At 35.4% G+C, this 25,925-nt stretch overlaps 1 protein-coding gene and 1 non-coding gene across 6 annotated transcripts in view; one reads left to right on the forward strand and one right to left on the reverse strand.

Annotated features, from left to right (window-relative positions):
- Clcn3 (chloride voltage-gated channel 3) overlaps positions 1–25,925 on the reverse strand; it is an 83,958-nt gene that overhangs the window by 56,882 nt on the left and 1,151 nt on the right. For 4 of the 5 annotated variants that reach the window (XM_074054985.1, XM_074054987.1, XM_074054984.1 and 1 more), the window contains exon 2: positions 15,555–15,730. The exons of the other annotated variant lie outside the window; for it this stretch is intronic. In XM_074054985.1, coding sequence (XP_073911086.1) covers positions 15,555–15,714 — 160 coding nt within the window. In that variant the 5' untranslated portion in view covers positions 15,715–15,730. The remainder of the gene's footprint in view (positions 1–15,554; positions 15,731–25,925) is intronic. 5 annotated transcript variants of the gene reach the window in all.
- LOC141416993 (U6 spliceosomal RNA) lies at positions 17,556–17,662 on the forward strand. The gene has a single exon (XR_012441628.1). It is a non-coding gene; the product is annotated as a U6 spliceosomal RNA (small nuclear RNA).

The following is a 25,925-nucleotide window of genomic DNA, read 5'->3' on the forward strand; positions in this document are numbered from 1 at the left end:
AGGGCAACAAATGCTAGCTAGTTTTTTAGGCACCACCACCAATGTTATTGGTAGATACCAGGTAAAACAATACAACCAAAATCACCTTGTCATCTACTGAAGACAAAATGGACAAACTTAACCTTTGAAATGTAGCAAAGTAAAAAATCAAATTATTCTAAGTCAGAATTCCTTTCTCAGATTTCTGAGCTATAATACAACTTTATACTATGGGAAATTCTTTTTGGTTAAAATGCACATAGAAGAATACTGTGTTTATTGAAAAGTTACTCTTGGATTACTTTACTAGTGATTTCTACCTGAAGTTAATAACAAAGAGCTTCATTATTCCTATTCCTATAAAGCAACCAACTCCAATGGTCTTAGCAGCATTTAGACTTTTTTATCTTTAGCAGTAATTCTATCAATTTTCAAAACACTGTATACCATCATCTCCTTAACTATAACCTTTAACTTCTTGGTACTTCTCACCACTTACCAATCCATTTGCCTACAAAGCAGCTCAGTGACCTTTTAAAATTACTCCCTAGCTTCAAAACTCTCAGTAATTTCCTATCACTCTTAGAAAAAAAAATGTCAAAATAGACTTGCATTTACTGTGTCTTCAGCCTGTCTCTCCCTTTCAAAAAGCTCTCACACTCTACAATCCAGTCATTGTTCCCTAATGCTTCAAGCTCCTACCTCCTGAGAGCTTTTGCACAAGCTGTTCTGTTCCTCTGCTTGCAAGTGCACCCTGTACCCAAGCTCCCAGCACCCTGTTTCACTGCTTCCTTACTTCACAGGCCTGAACTGTACTTTTTTTTTTTTTGAGTTCTCACCTTAAATAACACAACTTAGGTTCCTTCATGTATATGCTCTCACATTTTATACTTTTCCTTATCATATCACAATTGTAGTTTTTTTTTTTTTTGCCGGTACTGGGGTTTGAACTCAGGGATTCACTCTTGCTAGGCCGGTGCTCTTACCACTTGAGCCACTCCACCACCCTTTTTTGTGATTTTTTTTTTTTTTTTTTTTTTTTGAGATAGGGTCTCGCAAACTATTTGCCTGGTACTGGCTTCTGATCTCTGCCTCCTGAGTAGCTAGGATTACAGGTGTGAGCCACCAGCACCTGACTGGATTATATTTGGTTTTTTGGTGCAATTATTTAAGTGCTTTCTCACTACAGTATAAGCTTCATAAAAGAAAAACCACATCATTCTGGTTCACTGCTCTATCCCAAGCACTTATCTTGGTGTCTGGCTCATAGAGTAGCCAATAATCATTTGCTAATTGAACTATGCATAGAATTCTGGAAAAATATACCCGCACAACTAGCTCTTTGAATGATAGGCCTGTGGGTGATTTTAATTTTCTACCTTGTATTTTTCATCATTTATATTTTCTGCAACAAGAAATCCTGTTATTATTTAAAGTAAACTTTATTTTGGAATAATTTTAGATTTTTAAAAAAGTAGTAGAGCGAAGTCCTGAATATCTCTCTCAGTTTGTCAAGATATTAACATCTTACATTTCCATGGTACATCTGTCAAATCTAAAACAACTACCATTGGTACATTAAGTAAATTCTAGACTTTATTTGGATTTTAGAAGTCTTTTCTATTAATATCCTCTTTCTACATTTCAGGTTCCAATTCAGCACATTTCATTTGGTTGTAACTCTTTTTGACAGTTTTTCAGTTTTTTTCCATGACCTTTACTGCCCATGTATCCTATAAAATGCCCCCTTGTCTAGGTTTACCTACTGTTTTTCTTGTGATTACATGGGGGTTATGGGTCTTTGAAAAGGATAACACAAAGGTGACATCTCATCAACACATATCAGAGGTACATGATATCTACTTAACATCACCAGTGATATTATTAATATTCACTTGTCTAAGATAGTGTTTGCCAGGTTTCTCCACCAGAAAGTTACTGTTATTATCTCCTCTCCCATATTCTATTCTCTAAAAGTGATTTACTAAGTCTAGGTTGCCTTCAACAGAAGAGGTAGAAATTAAGCTCCTTGTGTATAAAGACATACAATCTACATAAATCATCTGAAAATCTTCCATAAGGGAGACGTGTCTTTTTTGACAGATTTAGTCAATCATTTATATCATGTAACATATATACATATATGTATATATGTATGTATACAGAATAAACATATATACGTATATAGGATATACATATATTTATATATAGGATATATGTATGTTCGTCTTACCCTATGGGTTATAATCCACATTATTTTGTTGCTCAGGTTATAACAGTTTTGGTCATTAGGAGCTCTTTCAGATTAGTTCCTGTGATCCACTGACATATTCCCATCCTCGTTTTCTGACCACTTCCCTTATTTCTGGTTCTGTAAGACACTCCAAGTTCATCTTGTATTTTCCATGTCCCAGTCCTAGATTCAGTCATTTCTCCACGGCAATAAACACCATTGCTAAATCCTGAAGTTAATTATGAAATGTTTTTATGAACCTGGGATGATCTACATGAATGATACAATCTGTTTGATGGCTACAAAAGTGTAAGTTTAAACTTTGGACACTCAAGCCAACATTGCCACCAAGGACTCTCATATATAACAACACTTTCATTATGTCTTCCACCACATTCTTTTACTTTGTTTTTAAAAAGTAATCTAAGATGGGTAGGTAGAAAAAATATTTTTCAGATAAGGAAATTACAAGACAAAAGTGATGAAACTTACAGTATCAGACAGGTAGGTCTTAATATAGCCATTACCTTCTGTAGTTTCTACCTGGCTTTCAATCCTGTTCCTTTTTCTACTAGATGACGCTACCATTTTGCTGTATTATGCAATACAGTTGTAATAATACAGATGAGTGACATAGTTCCTGCTACCCTACTGAGTATTTTACCCACATTTATAGGTATCCAGTTACACCAAAACTTACTTTTTATATCCTTAGTTCATTAAATAAGATGCTCAAAAGCTGTAAGGTATTACCAGTTAATATATTTAGTAGATGACATTTTACAAACTGCAAAATGTTAATGAGCTCCCGCTATACACATGACGATGTATCAGACACTGTAAGAAGAGAGCATAAAACAAACAGTATGTATGGCTGCCCACAAAGTTTGGAAATAAGGGAAATTAAGACTGCTCATTGATTACATAATTCTAGGCTTAAACAATGTAATCAGAACATAATGGATCAGCTCAAATAAGAACAACTACATGCAGAGGAATATTACTGATAAGCAAACAGAAATTATTATGAAAAATTTACTGAAAAAAAATGTGTAGCTTAATTTAGGAGAAAAGCTGGCAATAAACAAGACAAATAAGGGTAAAATTAAGAAAGCAAACACCATAGAAGCAATATAATTTACCATATAGGAGGAGCCCTTAACTTCAACTTAGGAAGTAAGGTAGATAGGTGTGGTGGCACATAGCACTTGGGAGGCTGAGGCAGAAGGATCAAGTGTTCAAGGCTAGTCTGAACTACAGAGCAAGATAGAGACTACACAGTAAGAGCCTGACTCAAAAAAAAAAAAAAAGAAAGAGAGAGAAAAGTATGTAAGGCTTTCTAGAGAGACCAATAGCTAAGTTAAGAAGCACAGAACAGCAAGAATGGTGGCATGCCTATAGTCCTAGCTACTTGTAAGGCAGAGATCAAGAAGGTCATGTTTCAAAGTCAGCATGGGCAAAAAAAAAAAAGTTAGCAAGACCCCATCTCAACAAATAAATGGGGTGGTGGTTCACACCTGTAATCTACTACACAGGAGGCATACGCAGAAGGATTTCGGTCCAAGGCAGGCCCTGAGCAAAAACACAAGACCCTATCTGAAAAACAACTGACACAAAAACAAAAGGCAAATGGTGTAGCTCAAGCGGTGGAGCACCTGCTTAGGAAGCATGAGGCCAAGAGTTCAAACCCAAGTACCACCCAAAGAAAACAACAGAGAAATACAAACAACAATTGACAGTACAGGCAAAGGACCTACAGCCAGGCACAAGTTCAAGCCTAATATACCCAAGGCTCAGGAAACGGTACACAGAACCATTAACCATATACCTATGGATTTAAAAGCTACAAATCAAGTTAAAAAATATTTTAGTGACATATACTTTATCCTCCTAAGTTGGCAATTATAATTTACAAGTTTAGGTTCAGTTTTATAATTCTGCAGCCAAACTGTTCATTATGTGGAAAACTCTGAAAAATACAAAGAAAAAAATAAAAGGATCCAAACTCCACTACCAAGAGAAAAACTTTTCTTTTTGTGTTTTTCCCTCCAACTTTGTGAGTGTGACATTTTAAGAGACTTAGGGTATTATGCAGATTTTATGTTTTTTATATAAGCTTTCCACTCTCACGGCTTATAAGGCAATATAGGGAGTAACCTTATTCAGTTACCCAGAACGCATTTAGCAGCTAGCTTCTCTTAAAACAGAATTCTCAGTGTGATCAAGTAAGGCCCACAGACCCCTACAGATCCCCGAGATTTTCTCAAGGTGTTTGTGAAGTTAAAACCATTTTCAGTAACAATAAAACATTTATCAGCTTTCTATTGTTACTGTAACAAATTACCACAAATCTACTGACAACACAAATTTATTGTCTTACAGTTCTGATATCAAAAGTCAAAGATCAAGGTGTCAGCAGAGACATGTTCTTTCTGGAAGCTTCAAAGGAAACCCCATTTCCTGGCTTTTTCTAGCATCTACAGCTGCCTTCAGTCCTTGATTCATAGCCTCTTCCTGGTCCCATTTCAACATCGTGCTTCCCTCTGTCACCTATCATTGTGGCTGATCCTCTGCCTCCCCCTTTTAAGGACCTGTGTGACTACCCTGGCGCCACTCAGGTAATCCAGGCTCATCTCCAGATCTCAAGATCTCTAATTTAATTACAAAGTCCCTTTCATAAAGTACAGGTGCCAGGAATTAGGGTGTGAGAGAGACCATTACTCAGCCAACCAGAACAGTCTTTGTCTTTTTCCTTGTATTGACCTTTGCATTTATGGAACAAAAGCAATAGTAAGCAAAATCACTGGCATCTAGTACAAGTCAACATGGTGGCACCAAAATGTACCAGAAGTCACTCTATTTTTACCACCATGCACTAACAACAACAAAAAAGCCTGCTTTTCTTCCAAATGCCTTTGGTAAAACAGTAAATAATATTTTATCAAATCACAACGCTTAAGCATACAATCCTTTTAGTATTCTGTGTGATAAGATAGGAAGAATATAATAAATTTTTGCTAATACTGTTGTAAAATGGTTCCATCTTAAAGAAAAGCAATTTTTTGTGTGTGTGTGTGGTACTGGGGTTTGAACTCATAGTCTTGAGCTGCACTCTACCATCTGAGCCACGCCACCAGCCCCCAAAAAAGTATTTGTGTGAATGAATTACGAGATGAACTCTTTTTTCACCAACACCATTTTTATTTGAAACAATACTATAGATCTCAGAATCTAGCTCACATCTAGCTTGTTTCTTCAGGTAAAACAACTGACAGAATTCAAACTGTCACTAGGTGTAGTGGCACACTCCTATGACTTCAGCACTTAGGAGACTGAGGCAGGAACATAGTGAGTTCAAGGATAGCCTGGAGAACCTAGTGAATTCTAGGCCAGTTTGGGCTACAACATAGCCAGATGCTATCTTAAAAAGCCAAGGGCTGGGGATGTAGTTCAGTGATAGAGTGCTTGCCTGCAAGGCCCTGGATTCTATCTCTGTCACTTCTAGGGGGAGGGGATCAAACTCCTATGCAAAAATTAAATTCTGGAAAACAACCATTGTGAACCAGACATTTTCCCAACAGTTAAAAGTTTTTTCTGATGGGATTGGTGGGGAAAGTAAAAGCCATGACTTCTTGATTTTGTTTAGTGAAACAAAATGAATACTGGCAGGATCTACATGGATCAGTTGTTAGGGGTTGAATTGTGTCGCCCCAAATTCCTATCTTAAAATCTTTTCCCCGTATCTCAGAAAGTTACTGTATTTGGAGATAAGATCCAAATGACTTGTTAAAGAGGTAATTAAAATTAAAGGAGATCTTTAGGGTGGGCTTTAACTCAATGACTAGTGTTTTAGGACACAGATACTCACAGAGGAAAGACCACGCAAAGACATGGGGAAGATGGTCATCTATCTATAAGCCTGGGAAAGACCTCAGAAAAAAATCAACTCTGCAACTTCAGAAATGTGAGAAAATAAGCATGTGGCTTAAACTACTCAGTTTGTGGTACTTTGTCATGGCAGACCTAGCAAACTAATATGTCAATGTCCCAAATGACTAATGCATGATATTATAAAATGCATGGGTAACAGAGCCATTAAAACTGCCAGACGGGCCAAAAGATTTTAACTTAACACAGTACAAAATATTCATTAATATGATTTCTACATTGCAATTAACCCTTGAGAAATTATCACTTCTCAGGTTCTGGTAGTGCCAAAGAACATCGACAATGATATGAAAAAGCTATTAAAATTTTTCTTCTTTAGCTATGTATTTGTATAAGGCTGTATTTTTTATATATTTCAACCAAGATGTGTCACATATGTTGAACCACATATGAGAATCTAGCTATCTTCTACTAAATATGTTATGTAAATCACATTTCTTTTCTCACATTTCTGGAGTTGCAGAAGACATTTTAAATGCAAAACAAAGTCGCTCTTCTCACTAAATTTATTATTTTGAAAAACATTTTTCATTAAAATCTTATTAATATTAAAAGTTTTAAAAATTAATTAAAGTTTTAATTTAAACTTTAAAACTTCAATTTCAAATATGGTAAATAACTATAACTTACATTTTCAATTTTTATTAGTGTATTATTATTGTACTGGGGGTACACTGTGACATTAACCAAAGTGCTTACAATATATCTTAGTACAACTTACATTTTTAAAAAAGCCATTGAGGCCCCTGATTATTATTAATTTTTTTTTTCTTTTATTATTCATATGTGCATACCAGGCTTGGGTCATTTCTCCCCCCTGCCCCCACCCCCTCCTTCTCCCCCCCAACCCCTCAATACCCAGCAGAAACTATTTTGCCCTTATTTCTAATTTTTTTTTTCATTTTTCTCTTATTATTCATATGTGCATACAAGGCTTGGTTCATTTCTCCCCCCTGCCCCCACCCCCTCCCTTACCACCCACTCCACCCCCTCCCTCTCCCCCACCATCAATACCCAGCAGAAACTATTTTGCCCTTATTTCTAATTTTGTTGTAGAGCGAGTATAAGCAATAATAGGAAGGAACAAGGGTTTTTGCTGGTTGAGATAAGGATAGCTATACAGGGCATTGACTCACATTGATTTCCTGTGCGTGGGTGTTACCTTCTAGGTTAACTCTTTTTGATCTAACCTTTTCTCTAGTACCTGTTCCCCTTTTCCTATTGGTCTCAGTTGCTTTAAGGTATCTGCTTTAGTTTCTCTGCGTTAAGGGCAACAAATGCTAGCTAGTTTTTTAGGTGTCTTCCTATCCTCACCCCTTCCTTGTGTGCTCTCGCTTTTATCATGTGTTCAAAGTCCAGTCCCCTTGTTGTGTTTGCCCTTGATCTAATGTCCACATATGAGGGAGAACATACGATTTTTGGTCTTTTGGGCCAGGCTAACCTCACTCAGAATGATGTTCTCCAATTCCATCCATTTACCAGCGAATGATAACATTTCGTTCTTCTTCATGGCTGCATAAAATTCCATTGTGTATAGATACCACATTTTCTTAATCCATTCGTCAGTGCTGGGGCATCTTAGCTGTTTCCATAACTTGGCTATTGTGAATAGTGCCGCAATAAACATGGATGTGCGGGTGCCTCTGGAGTAACAGTCTTTTGGGTATATCCCCAAGAGTGGTATTGCTGGATCAAATGGTAGATCGATGTCCAGCTTTTTAAGTAGCCTCCAAATTTTTTTCCAGAGTGGTTGTACTAGTCTACATTCCCACCAAAAGTGTAAGAGGGTTCCGTTTTCCCCACATCCTCGCCAACACCTGTTGTTGGTGGTGTTGCTGATGATGGCTATTCTAACAGGGGTGAGGTGGAATCTTAGCATTGTTTTAATTTGCATTTCCTTTATTGCTAGAGATGGTGAGCATTTTTTCATGTGTTTTCTGGCCATTTGAATTTCTTCTTTTGGGAAAGTTCTGTTTAGTTCACTTGCCCATTTCTTTATTGGTTCATTAGTTTTGGGAGAATTTAGTTTTTTAAACTCTTTATATATTCTGGTTATCAGTCCTTTGTCTGATGTATAGTTGGCAAATATTTTCTCCCACTCTGTGGGTGTTCTCTTCAGTTTAGAGACCATTTCTTTTGATGAACAGAAGCTTTTTAGTTTTATGAGGTCCCATTTATCTATGCTATCTCTCAGTTGCTGTGCTGCTGGGGTTTCATTGAGAAAGTTCTTACCTATACCTACTAACTCCAGAGTATTTCCTACTCTTTCCTGTATCAACTTAAGAGTTTGGGGTCTGATATTAAGATCCTTGATCCATTTTGAGTTAATCTTGGTATAGGGTGATATACATGGATCTAGTTTCAGTTTTTGGCAGACTGCTAACCAGTTTTCCCAGCAATTTTTGTTGAAGAGGCTGCTATTTCTCCATCGTGTATTTTTAGCTCCTTTGTCAAAAATAAGTTGCTTATAGTTGTGTGGCTTCATATCTGGGTCCTCTATTCTGTTCCACTGGTCTTCATGTCTGTTTTTGTGCCAGTACTATGCTGTTTTTATTGTTATTGCTTTGTAATATAGTTTGAAGTCAGGTATTGTGATACCTCCTGCATTGTTCTTTTGACTGAGTATTGCCTTGGTTATTCGTGGCCTCTTGTGTTTCCATATAAATTTAACAGTAGATTTTTCAATCTCTTTAATGAATGTCATTGGAATTTTGATGGGAATTGCATTAAACATGTAGATTACTTTGGGAGTATAGACATTTTTACTATGTTGATTCTACCAATCCATGAGCATGGGAGATCTCTCCACTTTCTATAGTCTTCCTCAATCTCTTTCTTCAGAAGTGTATAGTTTTCCTTGTAGAGGTCTTTCACATCTTTTGTTAGGTTTACACCTAGGTATTTGATTTTGTTTGAGGCTATTGTAAATGGAATTGTTTTCTTACATTCTTTTTCCGTTTGCTCATTGTTAGTGTATAGAAATGCTAATGATTTTTCTATGTTGATTTTATATCCTGCTACCTTGCTATAGCTATTGATGATGTCTAGAAGCTTCTGAGTAGAGATTTTTTGGGTCTTTAAGGTATAGGATATACCTATAGGTATATTTTGACAGTTTCTTTACCTATTTGTATTCCTTTTATTCCCTCTTCTTGCCTAATTGCTCTGGCTAGGAATTCCACTACTATGTTGAATAGGAGTGGAGATAGTGGGCATCCTTGTCTGGTTCCTGATTTTCCTTATTTCTAATTTTGTCATAGAGAGAGTATAAGCAATAATAGGAAGGAGCAATTGAGGTTGAGATAAGGATAGCTATACAGGGCATTGACTCACATTGATTTCCTGTGCGTGTGTTACCTTCTAGGTTAATTCTTTTTGATCTAACCTTTTCTCTAGTTCCTGGTCCCCTTTTCCTATTGGCCTCAGTTGCTTTTAAGGTATCTGCTTTAGTTTCTCTGCGTGAAGGGCAACAAATGCTAGCTAATTTTTTAGGTGTCTCCCTGATTATTTTTTAATTGTAGAAAGGAATGTGCAGAACAAAGAGTCTTGAGAATTACTGCTTACAAGATACACTAAGAAGAAACATTCCTCAAAGTCAGGTATTTTGTCAATACTTGGAAGATTACCTTGTTTTACTTTCTTAACATGTTTGTGATAGCTAATTTCTCTAAATTTATCACAGTTAAATTACAGCCTTGTTATATGGAATATAAGTTTTTGAATCTTTATGTATTCTCATAGGCAAAAAATTATTCTGAAGACTTCTGACTTTGTCCATGGACAGTTTTCACTTTTCATTAAGAGGACTTCTAGTGACTTCTATTTAGTTTTACACTGTGTTGGATGATTCTATTTCTTAAGGAAAGCTAGCTGAATGTAATTAAATAGTGATCTTAGACTTAGAGCCATCAGCAAAAAAGAAAAAAAATATACATGTATGACTTTTTCTATAAAGTCCATCTATTCCAAGATAGTCTAAAATAAGTTTATGACTCCTGTCAGCCCATTATAATAAATAGCTACACAGGTTGAGTACCTCTTATCAGAAATGCTTGAGAACAAAACGTTTCAAATTTTGGAATATTTACATATACATAATGAGATATCTTAGGGTTGCAGCCCAAGTCTAAATTAAAAATTCACTTATTTTTTTCCAGTAGTGGAGTTTGAACTCAGGGCCTCCACCTTTAGCCACTCTACCAGTCCTTTTTTGTGATGAATTTTTTTTGAGATAAGGTCTTACTACTTGCCCCATCTAGCTTCGAAGCATGATAATCCTGATGTCTGCTTCCTGAGCAGACAGGATTTCAGGTGTGAGCCACCAACATCCAGCTCACTTATGTTTTAAATATACCTTACAGGCAAAGCCTGAAGGTAATTTTATAGAATTTTTTTGAGAACTTTTTTATCTTTACTTTTTGTTGGTATTGGGGTCTGATCTCAGGGCCTCACACTTTGCTAGGCAGGCGCTCTACCACTTGAGCCACTCCACCAAACCTATAGAACGTTTTACGTAATTTTATGCATGAAATGAAGTTTCAGGGCATGGAATTTTCCTCTTGTATCATGTCAGCACTCTAAGAGTCTCAGATTTCAGAGCACTTTGGAGTTTTGATTTTCAGATTAGGATGCTCAACCTGTGTCATGTAATAATGATTCCCCTGTAGAATTAGGTTTTACAATACAACAGATATTTACAACAATAGCCCTGTGAAAGTCACTGTTATTTACTCCAAGCATATTTCTGAAAATCACTGTTTAATACATTAGATGGAAACCACTTCAAAATGTCACTTAGAAACTTATTTTAATAACATAATAGGGTATCTGCTGAGCAACTGGTTAGGATTTCCTCCTATAATCACTGAATCATTAACTAAACAGGCTCTCTTCACATCATGCTACAAAGCAGAGAGACAAATTTATAATCTCCCCTTAGAAAGTATATTGGCAACATTTTTATTGGTCTCATATCTACATTTTATGTCATTTCAAATTTCTTTTCTTTTGCTTCTTGTTATCAAATCCTTATGTTAATGACTGAATTTTGTGTAGCTCTTTAAGCATCCTTGCATCCGATTTTGAATAAAGTGTAATATTAGTCTATTTCTCACTATAAAAATCTTGCATTAAGGTTTTGCCTAGCAAATTCTAAAACCCTGGTTAATATGAACACATTTCTTAGAGACAACTCAGTGTCACAATGTTGTCTGTAGGGCTAAGGGCTGGGGCTGGGATTGTGGTAAGTCTCTTCATCCTGTGAGATGTCCCATTATATGGCCAAGCAGTTTCTCGTCACTCTACATCTACTTTGCCAGGTCTTTTCTTCTGAAATTTCTCATGGAGACAGTATTTATCATTATTTCACTCAGAAAGGATAGCAGGTAAATAAAATTATAAACATTTTGAATAAAACTGAATTTGACAAGATATTTGAATGCAAATGCTGCAATCTATTGTAAGAGCTCAGAAAATAAGTTCAGTTTTAGCAGAGATGACAGGGTCACAAAACCTTTGAGAAAACGATCCAGTTCTTCTCTTCACCTGTGACCTATGAGCCTTGAATTCTATAAGTTTCTGAGTTCTGAAGCTCTGGAAGTGATACACAGTTTGTGCATCACTAACCCAAAAATCCAAAATCAGTGCTGTTCCAAAATCCAAAACTTTTTTTTTCTTTTTTTTTTTTTCCAAAACTTTCTGAAGTGCCAACATGACAACAGAAAATTCTACATCTGACCTCAGGTGACATGTCACAGCCAAAACAAAGGAACACTAAAATTAATGAGTAAAATTACTGAGACTGTATAAATGGATTTCATGTTTAAACGTGGGAACCCAAGCCAGGTATTGTGGCTTAGGCCTATAATCCCAACACTCAGTAGGTTGAAGTAAGAGGATCATAAATTTGATACCAGACTGGCTATCTAGCAAGGCCGTGTCTTTAAAACATGTAAAGGAGCCGGCAGCTGGCGGCTCACACCTATAATCTTAGCTACTCCGGAGGCAGAGATCAGAAGATCTTGGTTTGAAGGGAGAATGGGCAAATAGTACTCGAGATCCTATCTTGAAAAACCCTTCACAAAAATAGGGCTGGTGAAATGGCTCAAGGTGAAGGCCCTGAGTTCAAGCCCCAGTACCACAAAAACCAAAACAAACAAATAAAAAAAACCCATAAGTAAATAAACTTGAATCCCCTACCTAAAGTATTTCATTATATATACAGATATCCCAAACTCCAAAAATACCCAAAATCTAAAAGGAGTTTTGGTAAACACACTAGGCTTTCTACTAAAATTCTTAAAGGCTACACCCTGAAAAGGAAATAATTCAAAAAACAGACCAATTCTAGAAAGTCTGAAATCATGTGGCAAATTTTCTTGATCCTTAATGGATCTACCTGCCTGCCAGGAAAAAATCAATTCACTGTGGTGGACAGATCACCATCCAGAGATCCCACAATATTTTGTATACAATATCCAGCACGCAGTTACACACAGGAATAAACACATATACGTACTCATACACATACCCATCTGTGTGTGTGTGTGTATGAAGAGTTAAGACTGAGGATAATAAAGGTGCAAAAAAGTTGGAGGAGGATAAAAAGGGGTCAAATATTCTGAAGTTTTTGAATTTTTTCATGAAGTGGCAAAAGTACTAACTTGCTATGGTGCATATAATCTCAGGAGTAATCCACTGAAGAAAAGCCAGAGAATGTAATGGTGGTACATGACTATAATTCCAGTACTGGGGAGGCTGAGACAGGAGAATAGTGACTTTGGTTTGTTTTTTTTCTTTTTGGTGGGTACTGGCCCTTGAATTCAGGGTTGCTAAACAGGTGCTTTACCACTTGAGCCACTGCACTAGCCCTTTGTGTTGGGTATTTTCCAGATAGGGTAAAATTATCTGCAGCAAGATTATAAATCCTAAATGAGAATAACACAAAAATAAAACTTCTAGAAGAAAACAGGAGAACTCTGTAATTACACGTATCATAAATTTCAGGTGCTTTTTCATGTGTCTGTTTGAAACAGACAGGGTAGACCAGGCTGGCCCCAAACCCACAATCTTCCTGCCTCAGCCTACTAAGTGCTGAGATTACATCTCTGTGCAAACATGCCTAGCTCAGAAGCTTCTTAGAATACTGGAAAGCACAAAGAATAAAGGGAACTATTAACTGGATTTCATTAGAATTGATCAAATCATCATCAAGATTCCATTAAGAAAGTAAAAAAAGACATAGCACCAACATTACAATATATATATATATATTTGGCAAATCAGATACATAACAAGCGTCTATGAAATAAATTAAAGTATTCATCAAGCACTTCAGAAGAGGCAATCTAAAAAGTCAATAAATGTACAAAAAGGCATTTAAACTCATAAGCTATCAGGTAAATACAAACTAAAACCAAAATGAGAGACTATGGCATTGACAAAATAGTCACAATTGAAAAACCTGATAATACCAAGTATCGGTGAGGATGTGGGGCAAGCTGACCTTTCACACACTGCCAGTAGAAATGTACACACCACAACCACATTGGAAGTATCTTTGAAGTATCCGATAATACTAAGGTATAAAAAATCTAAGAGCCAAGTATTCTAAGCATAAACCACACAAAATTGTGTACATAAATACATGTACTTGAAAATTTATAGCAGAACTATTAGTAATAGCCAAAATCTGCAAAGACAAAATATATATACATCAGCAGCATAATAACTAAATTGCAGTGTATTTACACAAAGAAATACAACACAGCAATGGAAATAAGTTAATCCCTGCTATATGAAACAACTTAGATGACCTCAAAATATAAGTAGCCAGATATAAAAGAGTATATATAGTATGATTCCATTTATGTAAGGTTTAAATACCAGCAAAACTAGTTTAAATTGAAATTGAAATAATAGTTACTTTTCAGGGAAAACGAGAGGACTGTGGGAATACTGGTCATGTTTTACTCCTTAATTAGGAACAGCTAGATAAACTGTGTTTGTTCTGCAAACATTCATCAACTTCCACAGCTATGTTTTAATGACTGTGTACCTGTCTGTAATACTGCATACTTAAATGAAGAAGTTCACCCAAATGTGAGAATTTCTTTGTAGGTAAGAAATTATTAGCTGTATAACACTGCAAATATACTAATGCCACTGAAATATACACTTTATTATTTTTTGGGGCATTAACAAGCATTTTTTTATTTTGTTTTGTTTTATTCATATGTGCATACAATGTTTGGGTCATTTCTCCCCCCTTCCCCCACCCCCTCCCTTACCCCCCCTTACCCCTCACTACCAGGCAGAAACTATTCTGCCCTTATCTCTAATTTTGTTGAAGAGAGAGTATAAGCAGTAATAGGAAGGGTCAAGGGTTTTTGCTAGTTGAGATAAGGATAGCTATACAGGGAGTTGACTTGTATTGCTTTCTGTACATGTATGTTACCTTCTAAATTAATTCTTCTTGAACTAACCTTTTCTCTCGTTCCTGGTCCCCTTCTCCTATTGGCCTCAGTTGCTTTAAAGTATCTGCTTTAGTTTCTCTGCATTGAGGGCAACAAATGCTATCTGGTTTTTTAGGTGTCTTACCTATCCTCATACCTCTCTGTGTGCTCTCACTTTTATCATGTGATCAAAGTCCAATCCCCTTGTTGTGTTTGCCCTTGATCTAACGTCCGCATATGAGGGAGAATACACAATTTTTGGTCTTTTGGGCCAGGCTGACCTCATTCAGAATGATGTTCTCCAATTCCATCCATTTACCAGTGAATGATAACATTTCGTTCTTCTTCATGGCTGCATAGAATTCCATTGTGTATAAATAGTATATTTTCTTAATCCATTCATCAGTAGTGGGGCATCTTGGTTGTTTCCATAACTTGGCTATTTTGAATAGTGCTGCAATAAACATGGGTGTGCAGGTGCCTCTGGAGTAACCTGTGTCACATTCTTGGGTATATCCCCAAGAGTGGTATTGCTGGATCATATGGTAGATCGATGTTTAGCTTTTTAAGTAGCCTCCAAATTTTTTCCCAGAGTGGTTGTACTAGTTTACATTCCCACAAGCAGTTTAAGAGGGTTCCTTTTTCCCCCCATCCTCGCCAACACCTGTTGTTAGTGGTGTTGCTAATGATGGCTATTCTAACAGGGGTGAGGTGTGTGGTTTTAATTTGCATTTCCTTTATTGCTAGAGATGGTGAGCATTTTTTTCATGTGTTTTTTGGCCATTTGAATGAAATATACACTTTAAAATGGTTAAGTACGGATATGGTATGAACTGACCTCAATTTTTTAGTTACTCAAAAAGTTAATCTCAATAAAACAATGTATGTATTTATTGGCAGATATTCATGACTACAAATAAATATTGTAATAATGAACTTACCAACTGCTGTGTCACCATCTAACAAATTGTCATCTTCAGAAGTTTGAAAGTCCATAATAACACCTGCTCCATCTAAAAGTTCCTCATCACTACTTGCACTTGTTATACTATTGTAGCTGTTTCTATAGTAGCCCCTATGGAACAGCTGCTCAGACTCCATTTAGCTGTTGGATTATCTGGAAAAAAAGGGAGGGGCAAGGTTTTAATGTTTTCACAACATATAATAAGCATCAGTTCGTAGGGCGGAGGCGGGACGGAGAGGAAGAGAGAGAATGATAGGGTAAATCTAACAAAGATATATTGTAAACATGCATGTAATATCACAGTGTATCCCCTTTACAACTATTATGTACTAGTAAAATAATTAAATAAAAATCAACTAGTTTAATATCACAAAAGGTAAGTTACAGTCTTTGTATTAAAAATATAGCTTCCTAAGCTTGGTGGTCATGCCTATAATCTTAGCACTTAAAAGCATGAGGAAGAAGGATCATAAGTTCAACACCAGCCTGGGCTACACAGGCAAGACCCATCTCAAAAACAGAAACAAACAAAACAAAATAAAAACTAAGTTCATTCACTGAAACAACAACTACCACTATTACGTTAAGTTTGCAGGAGTGATTTAAATAATTTTCTTCTCATCATGCAACTGTAAAAAAAAAAGAAAAACTTCTTCAAGTAGTGGTATAAAACAATCTCCAAGATCAACTAAGTTTAAAAAACACAAAGTCGAGAGATGCATTTGTAGCTATAACATATATGACATTTTTCCCATAAATAAGGACTACTGTGTGTGTACAGACCCCCTACAGAGGGATTTCCAGGAATGTTGCCTTCAGAGAAAGGGACAAATGACTAAGGTCCAGATTTGAAAGGGAGACTGTCCCTTTTGAGTATTTTACCAGGTGCAAGTACTACCTAATTTTAAAAATTAACACTATAATTTAAATTTTTAAGTATTCATTTCATTCTCCTTTTATCATTTTAAAATTTAAATTTTAGAGCACATGATAAACATAAGCAATGTAAAAAATTAAAGAAGGTAACAATTTATAATTTTTCAAAGCAGATAAAACCAAATAAGCATATGTTTTCATTGTTCTCACTCTCTATATTCCAAAAGTGGTGTTACACCTAAACAATTTGATTTTTTAAATACATCTACTTACTTGCTCGGCATCAAAAAAAGAACTCAACTTGGGTGTGTTGGCATTGGTAATGAACTTGGAAATTACATGTGTGGGACTTGCACAACATAATCATAAAAGCAGTCAAACCAGTAAGGCTTGTAAAGTAAGCCTGATTAGATAGTCATAGTAAGTACACACAGAAAATGAAAGATAGTGAATCAAAATAAGCATTCTCCAATTGGAGTGCTATATTCTAGCAGTGAATTTGAGAAGATTGAAGATTGTTTTAAGACAACTTCTTGTCCTTGGCAACTTTTCCTTCTACACATGGAAAAATGACTTCAAAATGCCTTAATAAAAACAAAGTATTCATAAACAATTTTTTAAAAACATTACTAATAATGACTATCTTTTTAACAGATTGATTATATAAATTCTTTAACTTAATGATCACTCTGAAGGTGACATTTAGAAAGCTTTTTGAGAGCTAGCCTCAAATCTCAGCATCAAGTCCAATACTGGTAATGAAAGTCATAGTTTACTCAATCAATAAGGTCAAAAAATGTATTTAGTTTTCAAAAACCAAATCCTTTTCTGCAACAGCATTAAACTGGTCTTAGAGGAATGGACAACATATAAAGAAAACTTAAACATTTATTGCTTTGCAACTTTGTAAGTGATTTATAGCTATCTCTAACAAAAATGGCTATTATACTAAGACTGGCAGTATATTAAAATTTTATAGTTAAATATGAATTCCTTTGAGACAAAATAAAATATGACTCTTTAGTAAACCAAAAGACTTTAAAAAAATAAACATCAATAGTTGAAGAATCATTTTAATTTTGACATATCAAAGCACATATGCATGCTCGCTTCGGCAGCACATATACTAAAATTGGAACGATACAGAGAAGATTAGCATGGTCCCTGCACAAGGATAACATGCAAATTCGTGAAGCGTTCCATATTTTAAAAAAAAGCACATATGCTAGGATTTTTGCAAAGAACACAGCTATTCCATTCATCACTTCTTTACATGATGATGAGGGAAGGGCTTACATGATAACATACTTCACTGAACAACAAAGGCAACAGAGCACCAGGAAATCTCTATAAAATAAACTTTTATTTGTTCTGGGACTTAAATCAGAAAATTCCAACAGCCTTCTCCAATATAATCCCTAAAGTTCCTTAAAAACTACTAAGTAATAAATGGAAACATAACTCCTTTAAACAGTTAAAAATTATTTTAGGCTGGGCATGGTGGTGCACAGCTACAATACCAGCACTTGGAAAGTAGAGATCAGAAGAATCATGATTCAACGCCAGGCTGGCAAAAATTAGCAAGACCCCCAAGTCAACAAACAAGCCAGGAGCACACCTACAGTCCCAAGAATGTGGAAGATGTAGGTAGAGGAATGAGGTCCAAAGCTGGCCTGGGCAAAAAGCGGAAGACACAATCTGAAAATAACTAAAATAAAAAGTGGCTAATGCCTATAGTCCTACTTATTTAGGAGGCTCACAGTTTGAAGTCAAACCAGGCAAATAGCTTGTGAGAGTCTATCTCGAAAATACCCAAAACAAAAAAAGGGCTGCTGGAGTGCTTCAAATGGTACAGTGCTGCCAAGCAAGTGTGATGACCTGAGTTCAAGTCCCAATGTTGCAAAAAAAAAAGCACTGATAGAGCAAGAGCTAGGCCCCCAGTTCAAACCCCAGTACTCTAATAATAACAATAATAATTTCCTAACACCTTTGAGGCATCCAACTCAGTTCTAAGTATTCCTTAGTCTACTAGGCCTGCATGGGTTACTATTTTTATAAATTTGATAACTTTAAAAAATGGTTCCTCTTATTATCTTATAAACCTACAGAGCTGTACGGCCTGATGCAGCAGCCATTAGCCATATACGGATACTGAGCCTATGAAATATGATTCGTCCAAACTGAGATGTGCTTATAAGACAATACAAAAAAAGACAAATATATTTTCAATAATGTTATATTTAATTACAGTTTAAAATAATGTTTTAAATATAATGGGTTAACTGAAATAGATTAAAGTGAATCTTACCATTTTCGTTTCCTTTCTAAAATGGCTACTAAAGTGCTTTAAAATTACATATATAGTTCACACTTGCACACAAGTTTTTTTAATTGAACAGCGCTGGTATAAAATATGTAAATTTCTAAGGTGCCATTAAGGAACTACAACAGAAGAAAATCTGCATACCAGGTATTTTGGGACAGGTCTCTAACTCCAGCACTCTGGAGGCTAAGGCAGGAGGATCATGAGTTGAAGGCCAGTCTGGGTGATGCAGAGATTTCAAGCTGGCCTGGGTTACAAAGAAAAACCCTGTCTCAATAAAAAAGCACTCCACCCTGCAACAAGCAGTTTTTTCAAAAAGAAAGTCTCATCAGTAATCTCTCTTCACTCTGCAGATTAAAGTCTTTTAATCACTTCCCAAATCCCTTAGGAGAAAAACTCCCCTGGCTCTGTCTAGTTCCCCATCTTCATTTTGTAGTGTGTACTTCTTAACTCATTGATCTTCCTTTCAATCTCTCAGTCCCACCAGGATCTTTCCTGCCTCTTCCCCCAAGGTCTTTGTTACCTCCTCTGCTGAAATGTACTCTCTTCATCTGATTAAGATTCTTACTCTTTCTTCAAATTTCACTTCAAGCATCCCATGATTATAGGGTATAGTAGGGCATGCCAGTAATCCCAGCTACTGCAGAGGCTGAGGCAAGAGGAATACCAAGTTCAAGGCAGTCCTAGGCAATATAATGAGACTGCCTCAAAAAAAAAAAAACACAACAAAATAAAACGTATCCCTTTATTTACTAAACTCTTAAACCTTATTGCATACTAGTACTATCCTAAACACTTGACAAATTCATTTATTTAATATTTGTATAAAATATAATCACAACCCTAAAGCTTAGCAAAAAGCTTAAATAACTTGCCCAAAGTCATGCAGCTAGTTTAAAAAAAAGAATTAAAATAAAAAACAGGTCTCCTTGACCTATTTGTACTTGAGCCAAATTTTCCCCGACTAGGGCAAATTTACTCCCGAGTAATTCTTACAGTTCTCCTTTATAGCACCTATCACAATTGTAATATTATACTTAAGTGATTATTTTATTAATGTGTCTGTCTTCCCTTCCAGAATATGTTATGAGGTCCGGTACTGTTTCAGTTTTTGCTCAATACTGAATATTCAATGGTTAAGACAGTATTTAACATATATTAGGTATTCAATTGTTTTTTTTTTAAATTAAACCTATTTTGAGACATTATGCTTTTAAGATGCAGCTATTAGAAGTAATACAAAGAGATCCTATATACCCTTAACCGAGTTTCCACAGATGATAAATTACATCTTGCAAAATTTAGGATTACAATCAGGATCAAGATAAAAAACATTCCATCATCATGGGGACCTGTCATGTTGCCCTTCTTATAGCCCCAACAACTTTCCTTTGGGCCTTACCCCTTGATAACTCTTGGCAATCTATCCTCTATTTCCTATTTCTATAATTCTGCCACTTCAGGAATGTTATATAAATGAAATTTAAATAAGATCCTGTATAATTACTGGGATTAGCTCTCTATAGATTCATCCAAGTTGCTGTCTATGTCAGTAGTTCTTTCCTTTTTATTGCTAAGTAGGTTTATAAATAAATAGACACCACAGTTGAACTTTTTTCTAAGTTTTGGCAATTAATAAAGCTATAAATATCCATGTACTAATTTTTTTTTTTTTTTGGTGGTACTGGGGTTTGAACTCAGGGCTTCACGCTTGCTAGGCAGGTGCTCTACCACTTGAGCCACTCCACCAGCCCTTTTTGTGATGGGTTTTTCAGCATAAGATCTTCCAAGCTATTTGCCCAGGCTGGCTTCTAACCACAATCCTCCTGATCTCTGCTTCCTGAGTTGCTAGGATTGTAAGTGTGAGCCTCCGGCGCCCAACTTATGTACATGTTTTTGTGTGAACTTAAGTCTTCATTTCTCTGGGATAAATGTCAGGAGGTAAGCTGGGTTATATAGTAGTCTCATGTTTAACTGTTTAAGAAACTATAAAACTGTAAAAGCTGACTCATTTTACATGCCTACAATGTGTGAATAATCCATTTTCTCCATATCCTTGCTAGCATTTAGTGTTATCACTGTTGCTTATTTTAGTTATTCTGATAGGTACAAAATAATATTTCATTGTTATTTCAATATGCATTTCCCAGTGGCTAATTATGTTGAACAATCTTTTTAGATACTTATTTGCTATCTTCATATCCTCTTAAGTGAAATGACTGCTCAAGTCTTTTGCCCATTTTCTTCCTTCCTTCTTTCTATTCTTTTGTTTGTTTGCAGAGCTGGGGACCAGACTCAGGGTTTCATTTTTTGCTCAATACTGCATATTCAATAGTTAACACAGTATTTGACATATATTAGGTATTCAATTGTTTTTAAAGTAAACATTGTCTAACTGGATTGCTTTTACACTGTTGAGTTTTAAAAGTTCCTTATACATTGCAGATACTAGATGTTAGTCAGATATGTTGTTTGCAAATATTTTCTCCTACTCTGTGGCTTGTCTTTTCATTCTTTAAACAGGGTCTACCACAATTTTGATGATGTTCAATTTATGAAATTTTCTTCTATGGATCTTGCTTTTGGTATTAAGTCAGAGATATTTTTGCAGAGCCCTACCTCCAGAAGATGCTCTGGTGGCTTAAGGGACTTACAGCCTGAGATAGGCATACTACTTTCTCAAGGCTCCCAAAAGGGTTTGTCTGTCCCATAAATAAGACTGGGTACAGCTGAGGATCATGGCTAAGTTCCAAAGGTATGTCAGTCAACTATCTGTCTAGCTAGTAAGCCAAACAGAAAAGTAGAGTACAATCTGGGTGAAAATCCTCAGTCAGCAACTAGAAAGATGGAACAAAAAAGTCTCAAGTGCAATGATATCAGGGAGTGGAAACCCTGACTGATCAAGTCATTTTTATGTAAGAAGCAGTTTTATTTAAATAGTTTAACAAGTTTGTGCTAGGTAATGGTTTCACATTCAAATGTAACAATTATGTTATGAATTTCAAAATAATCATTTATTCATCTATTACTATTTATAGAATAGCTATCAAAGTATCAGAAATAAATAAATATAAGCACAGTTTTTATTATATTAATGCTGTTATTTGTAGGTCTTACAGCTTTCAATAAACTTCAGCATAAATTAAATACTGTCTTCAAGTAGGATGCTGTAATATGTTCCTACACATTAGTATATATCCCTGTAATAGAAGGCAGTACTTGATAGATGTCACAGGAGACACAAAGACTGTTAGAAAACACCACTTCTCACTGTGTTTGAAGATGAGAAGTTGTTTTTCGGAAGAGACACTCCTGAGTCAGACCTTAAAAAGCAAGTGGGACTTTTTATAGGGTAAAGATAGGTGAAGTTATCTGACACAAAAATTAATGGTATGAGTCAAACTATGCAGGTGAAGTAATAAAAGTATTTGCAGGTGAGTGAGTACATGCATGGAATACTAACTAGTTCCATAACAGGTTTCATGGTCAGTAAGTTTAGACAATCCATCATACTCATCTAGAATTGTAATGCTAACAGCATTGAGAAAACCTGTGGTAAACATTAACTTCATAAACAAAAGTTACGTTTCTCAAACTTATTCTACCAAAGAATGACCCCTCTATATCATGTAGCACCTATTAACAGTCTATTGTACTAGTGTTCCTTAGAATAGAGTTTGGAAATGCTGACTTCATGTTAAGACATTTAAAAGTCATGGAAGGATAGAAAGAGTGAAAGCTAGAAAAAGAAATCAGAGCCTAATGGTGAGAGAACAAGAATGTCAAATTAAATGGAGGTAGACAAGTAAGCAAATGAGTGATATCAAGCTGGCTTCTGAAAGAGTAAAATGCCAACTATGTAAGGAATGTACCAGCAAGAGGAGACTGAAGGCAGGGACACCACTTAAAAAGTTTTGGAAGTGTTCCAACAAGAAAAAATAAAGTGGTTGGAGTAAAGTTCAGTGGTAGAGCACTTGCCTAGCATACTTGAGGCCCCAAGTTTAATCCCCAGCACTAAAAAAATAACAATAATAAGGATGTAAAGCCACAGTGAAACAGAAAGAACACATATTCAAGTATCACAAAGAAGAAAAATCAATAAATCTGGCTTTCTGGGGAACTAGGGAAAGATAAGAATCCATGATTCTAATCATTCTTCCTCTATTTTTAATGAAAACATGTATCTTTCTGGAAACTGGAAAGTCAATAAAGGAAGGTAGCTGAAGAAGAATGCAGAGGAAAAAATAGGTAGACATGTTGTATATGTCATGATTCCAGGATATCTGGATAGAAATCTATCTAGCAGGCAGTTGTATCCATTGGACCCCACGGGGAATATGTGCCATATTTTTCTTCCATCTGATTTCATATATACAGAGAGATCTTTTTTTGTTTCTAACCAAATAATTATAATGCAAGATGGGAAAGACAGTAGAAAATTAAAATTAGACAGAGGTATTTATTAATACTAATTAATTATACACAGAATAATCAGATCCTTATTTAAAAGTCAGTAAATGGAAATATAATACTTTATATTAATTCTGAATATTCTAAATAATTAAGATGTATCAAACTGATGAGACACTGAGGATAGAATTTATATACAAAAGCAGCACAATAAAAAAGTAATGTATATAGACCTGAAAAAATTTAATTTGATAATCTGAATCACTGACAGTCTAATATACAGTCTTTTGAGGAAGATTCAGATATAAAAAGTCAGAAAAGAAAGATTGTCAAGGTCACTGCTATATCACAGCAATTGAATGTGGTCTATTGATTACATCAGCACTGGGCAGCAGTCCATTTAAAACAAGTCCTCGATGTACCCAAAATAAGATTCACATAACTAATCCTTGCTACAGTGATCTGATTTTGAACTTTTTTTTTTTTAGAATTTTTCCTTCTTCAAATATGGCAATTCAGCTACTGCATTTATGGTAAACACAAGGAATACTCTACCTAAAAGATCCATATACATTAGAGTCATTGATTTCTATCTATTCTCTCAGTTTGATAATATAAACCTGAAAAATGAAAAACCTATATCCTATGCAGAGTTATGTTTAAGTAAATTATTCACATCCACTTACTTCCATGAAGAATGTAACACACTACAATAAAACACACAATACAATCTGTTCTAAAATGGGAGAGGGGCGAACAGAAAGATCAGACAGAGGAAAGGATACATCTGTTACTAATTAGATCCATAAGGTTACTGAAAAAAAATTTTTATCACAAGATATAGCAACAATAATCAACTGATCTCTCTGAAAAGTATTATTCCTTGGTATTTTATCCTTACTGCTTATTTAGTTAGGTGAATGTATAATTGTGTCTTATGTATTTTTCTTCAAAAAATAATAGATGAATAACCTGCTAAAGAAATTAACTCTCTGAAGAAAATTTCTTAGCATTATAAAAACTTTTAAGTTAAATGCTATCATCCATAATAGTCAATATAAGGAAACAACCTAGGTGTTCATCAATGGATGAATAACACTGACACAGTAAAACAAATACTCCATGATCTCACTTATATGTGAAATCTAAAAGTCAAACTCAAAAGCAAAGAATAGAAGGTAGGGATGGTAGAGGGAGAGGCTGGTCAAAGGGTCAAAGTTTGAGTTACACAGGAGAAGTAAGCTGAAGTCATCTACTGCCCATAGTTAAAAATAATGTGTTGCAGTGTGAGGCCCAGAGTTCAAACCCCATTACAGAAAAAAAAAAATATATTGCATACCTCAAAATTAATTGTAAGTGTTAAAGAGAAACGTGAAATGATGGACTTGTTAGCTTGATTTACTCTTTCTAAATTTAACAAAATAATGTATACAAATAATTATTTGTCAATTAAAAATAAATAAAAAATTCAGGGAGGGTAAATTAAATGCTAGGTGATTTTACAAGGGCAAAGGAAAATAAAAACACAAATATAAGGCTCAGATTATAACAAGGAAAGAAGATAAAACAATCTTTTACAGAAACTATTCCCACAGAATGGCAAGAAATATATTTACTTGGTTCTGTTCAAAGCTGCAGGCAAAATTTCTAGTTTTCAGCAATGCAAGTGGGACAGAAGGGGTTATTCTCCATCTTATGCTTAACTAAGGAATATTTATCCTTAAAAAAAAAAAAGGAATCTTAGCTACAATGCTTGTGTATCGATGTGAATGTGCACATAAAAACAAGTTTATTAAAGCAGCAGGATTACAAGTGTGTTTTTAAAAAGAAAAACATTGTTTTACTTAAGAGTTTCTGTAGTTTTACATTACTTTTACAATTAAAAACAAAGGGACCTATGGTGCCATGTCTCTTGTTCTATCTTTTTCAACAGAATTCAAGTGGTAGAAACTCCAGTACAACAGCCATTAAGAGCAAAAGCTCTGAAATTTGCTCTCAGTCCTGTTGTAGGCAAGTTAAATTCTCTGTGCCTCAGTTTCCAGCTATATAAAATGGCAATGGTTAAAGTATCTTATTTCATGAAGCTGGTGTGAAAATTGAGATAATTCTCACACACACACACACACACTTAGAAAAGAGCCTGAACCATAGAATGTACTCAATTATTAACACTTATTATATCATATTATACATCGGAGACGCCTGCTGACAAGCCTGACTACAAACTAAGCTGGAGGTTCTACAAAGCAGGGAGAGTGGCCAAACCCCACAGGATACTACTTTGATATGTGACCCACCACAGAGATCAAATCTGGCTTCCTGAGCTGTCTGAAAATTATTACCAACATGTCACAACAGGAACTGGAAAGCCTATCACTAATATGACCTGGGCAATTGCCATTTTTTTAAACATAAACCCATAAGCTCAACAAATCTGTTCCCTTGAAATGTACAAATATCCAAAACCAGGTTAATTATTTATGCTTCTAATGAGTTACAGAGGATTGACCACACACACTAAAGCACATACAGACCTCTTAAAATAATTTGGCCCATCATTCAAAGAATCAGTCTTTGAGGTAGGAAAGGGGTAGGAAGTTGTGAGAGTGGAATGAAATCACTGATGGATTCTGCCAAGGGTGGCTGTTGCTTTCAACAAGAGCTATCTACGTCTTTTCAGTTTGAGAAACTATCTGTAGATTACACAAATTTTTAAGTCATACTACATACCAAGAAAAC

This window comes from Castor canadensis, chromosome 14 (assembly GCF_047511655.1).
Source record: "Castor canadensis chromosome 14, mCasCan1.hap1v2, whole genome shotgun sequence".
In the NCBI taxonomy this organism is placed as follows: domain Eukaryota; kingdom Metazoa; phylum Chordata; class Mammalia; order Rodentia; family Castoridae; genus Castor; species Castor canadensis.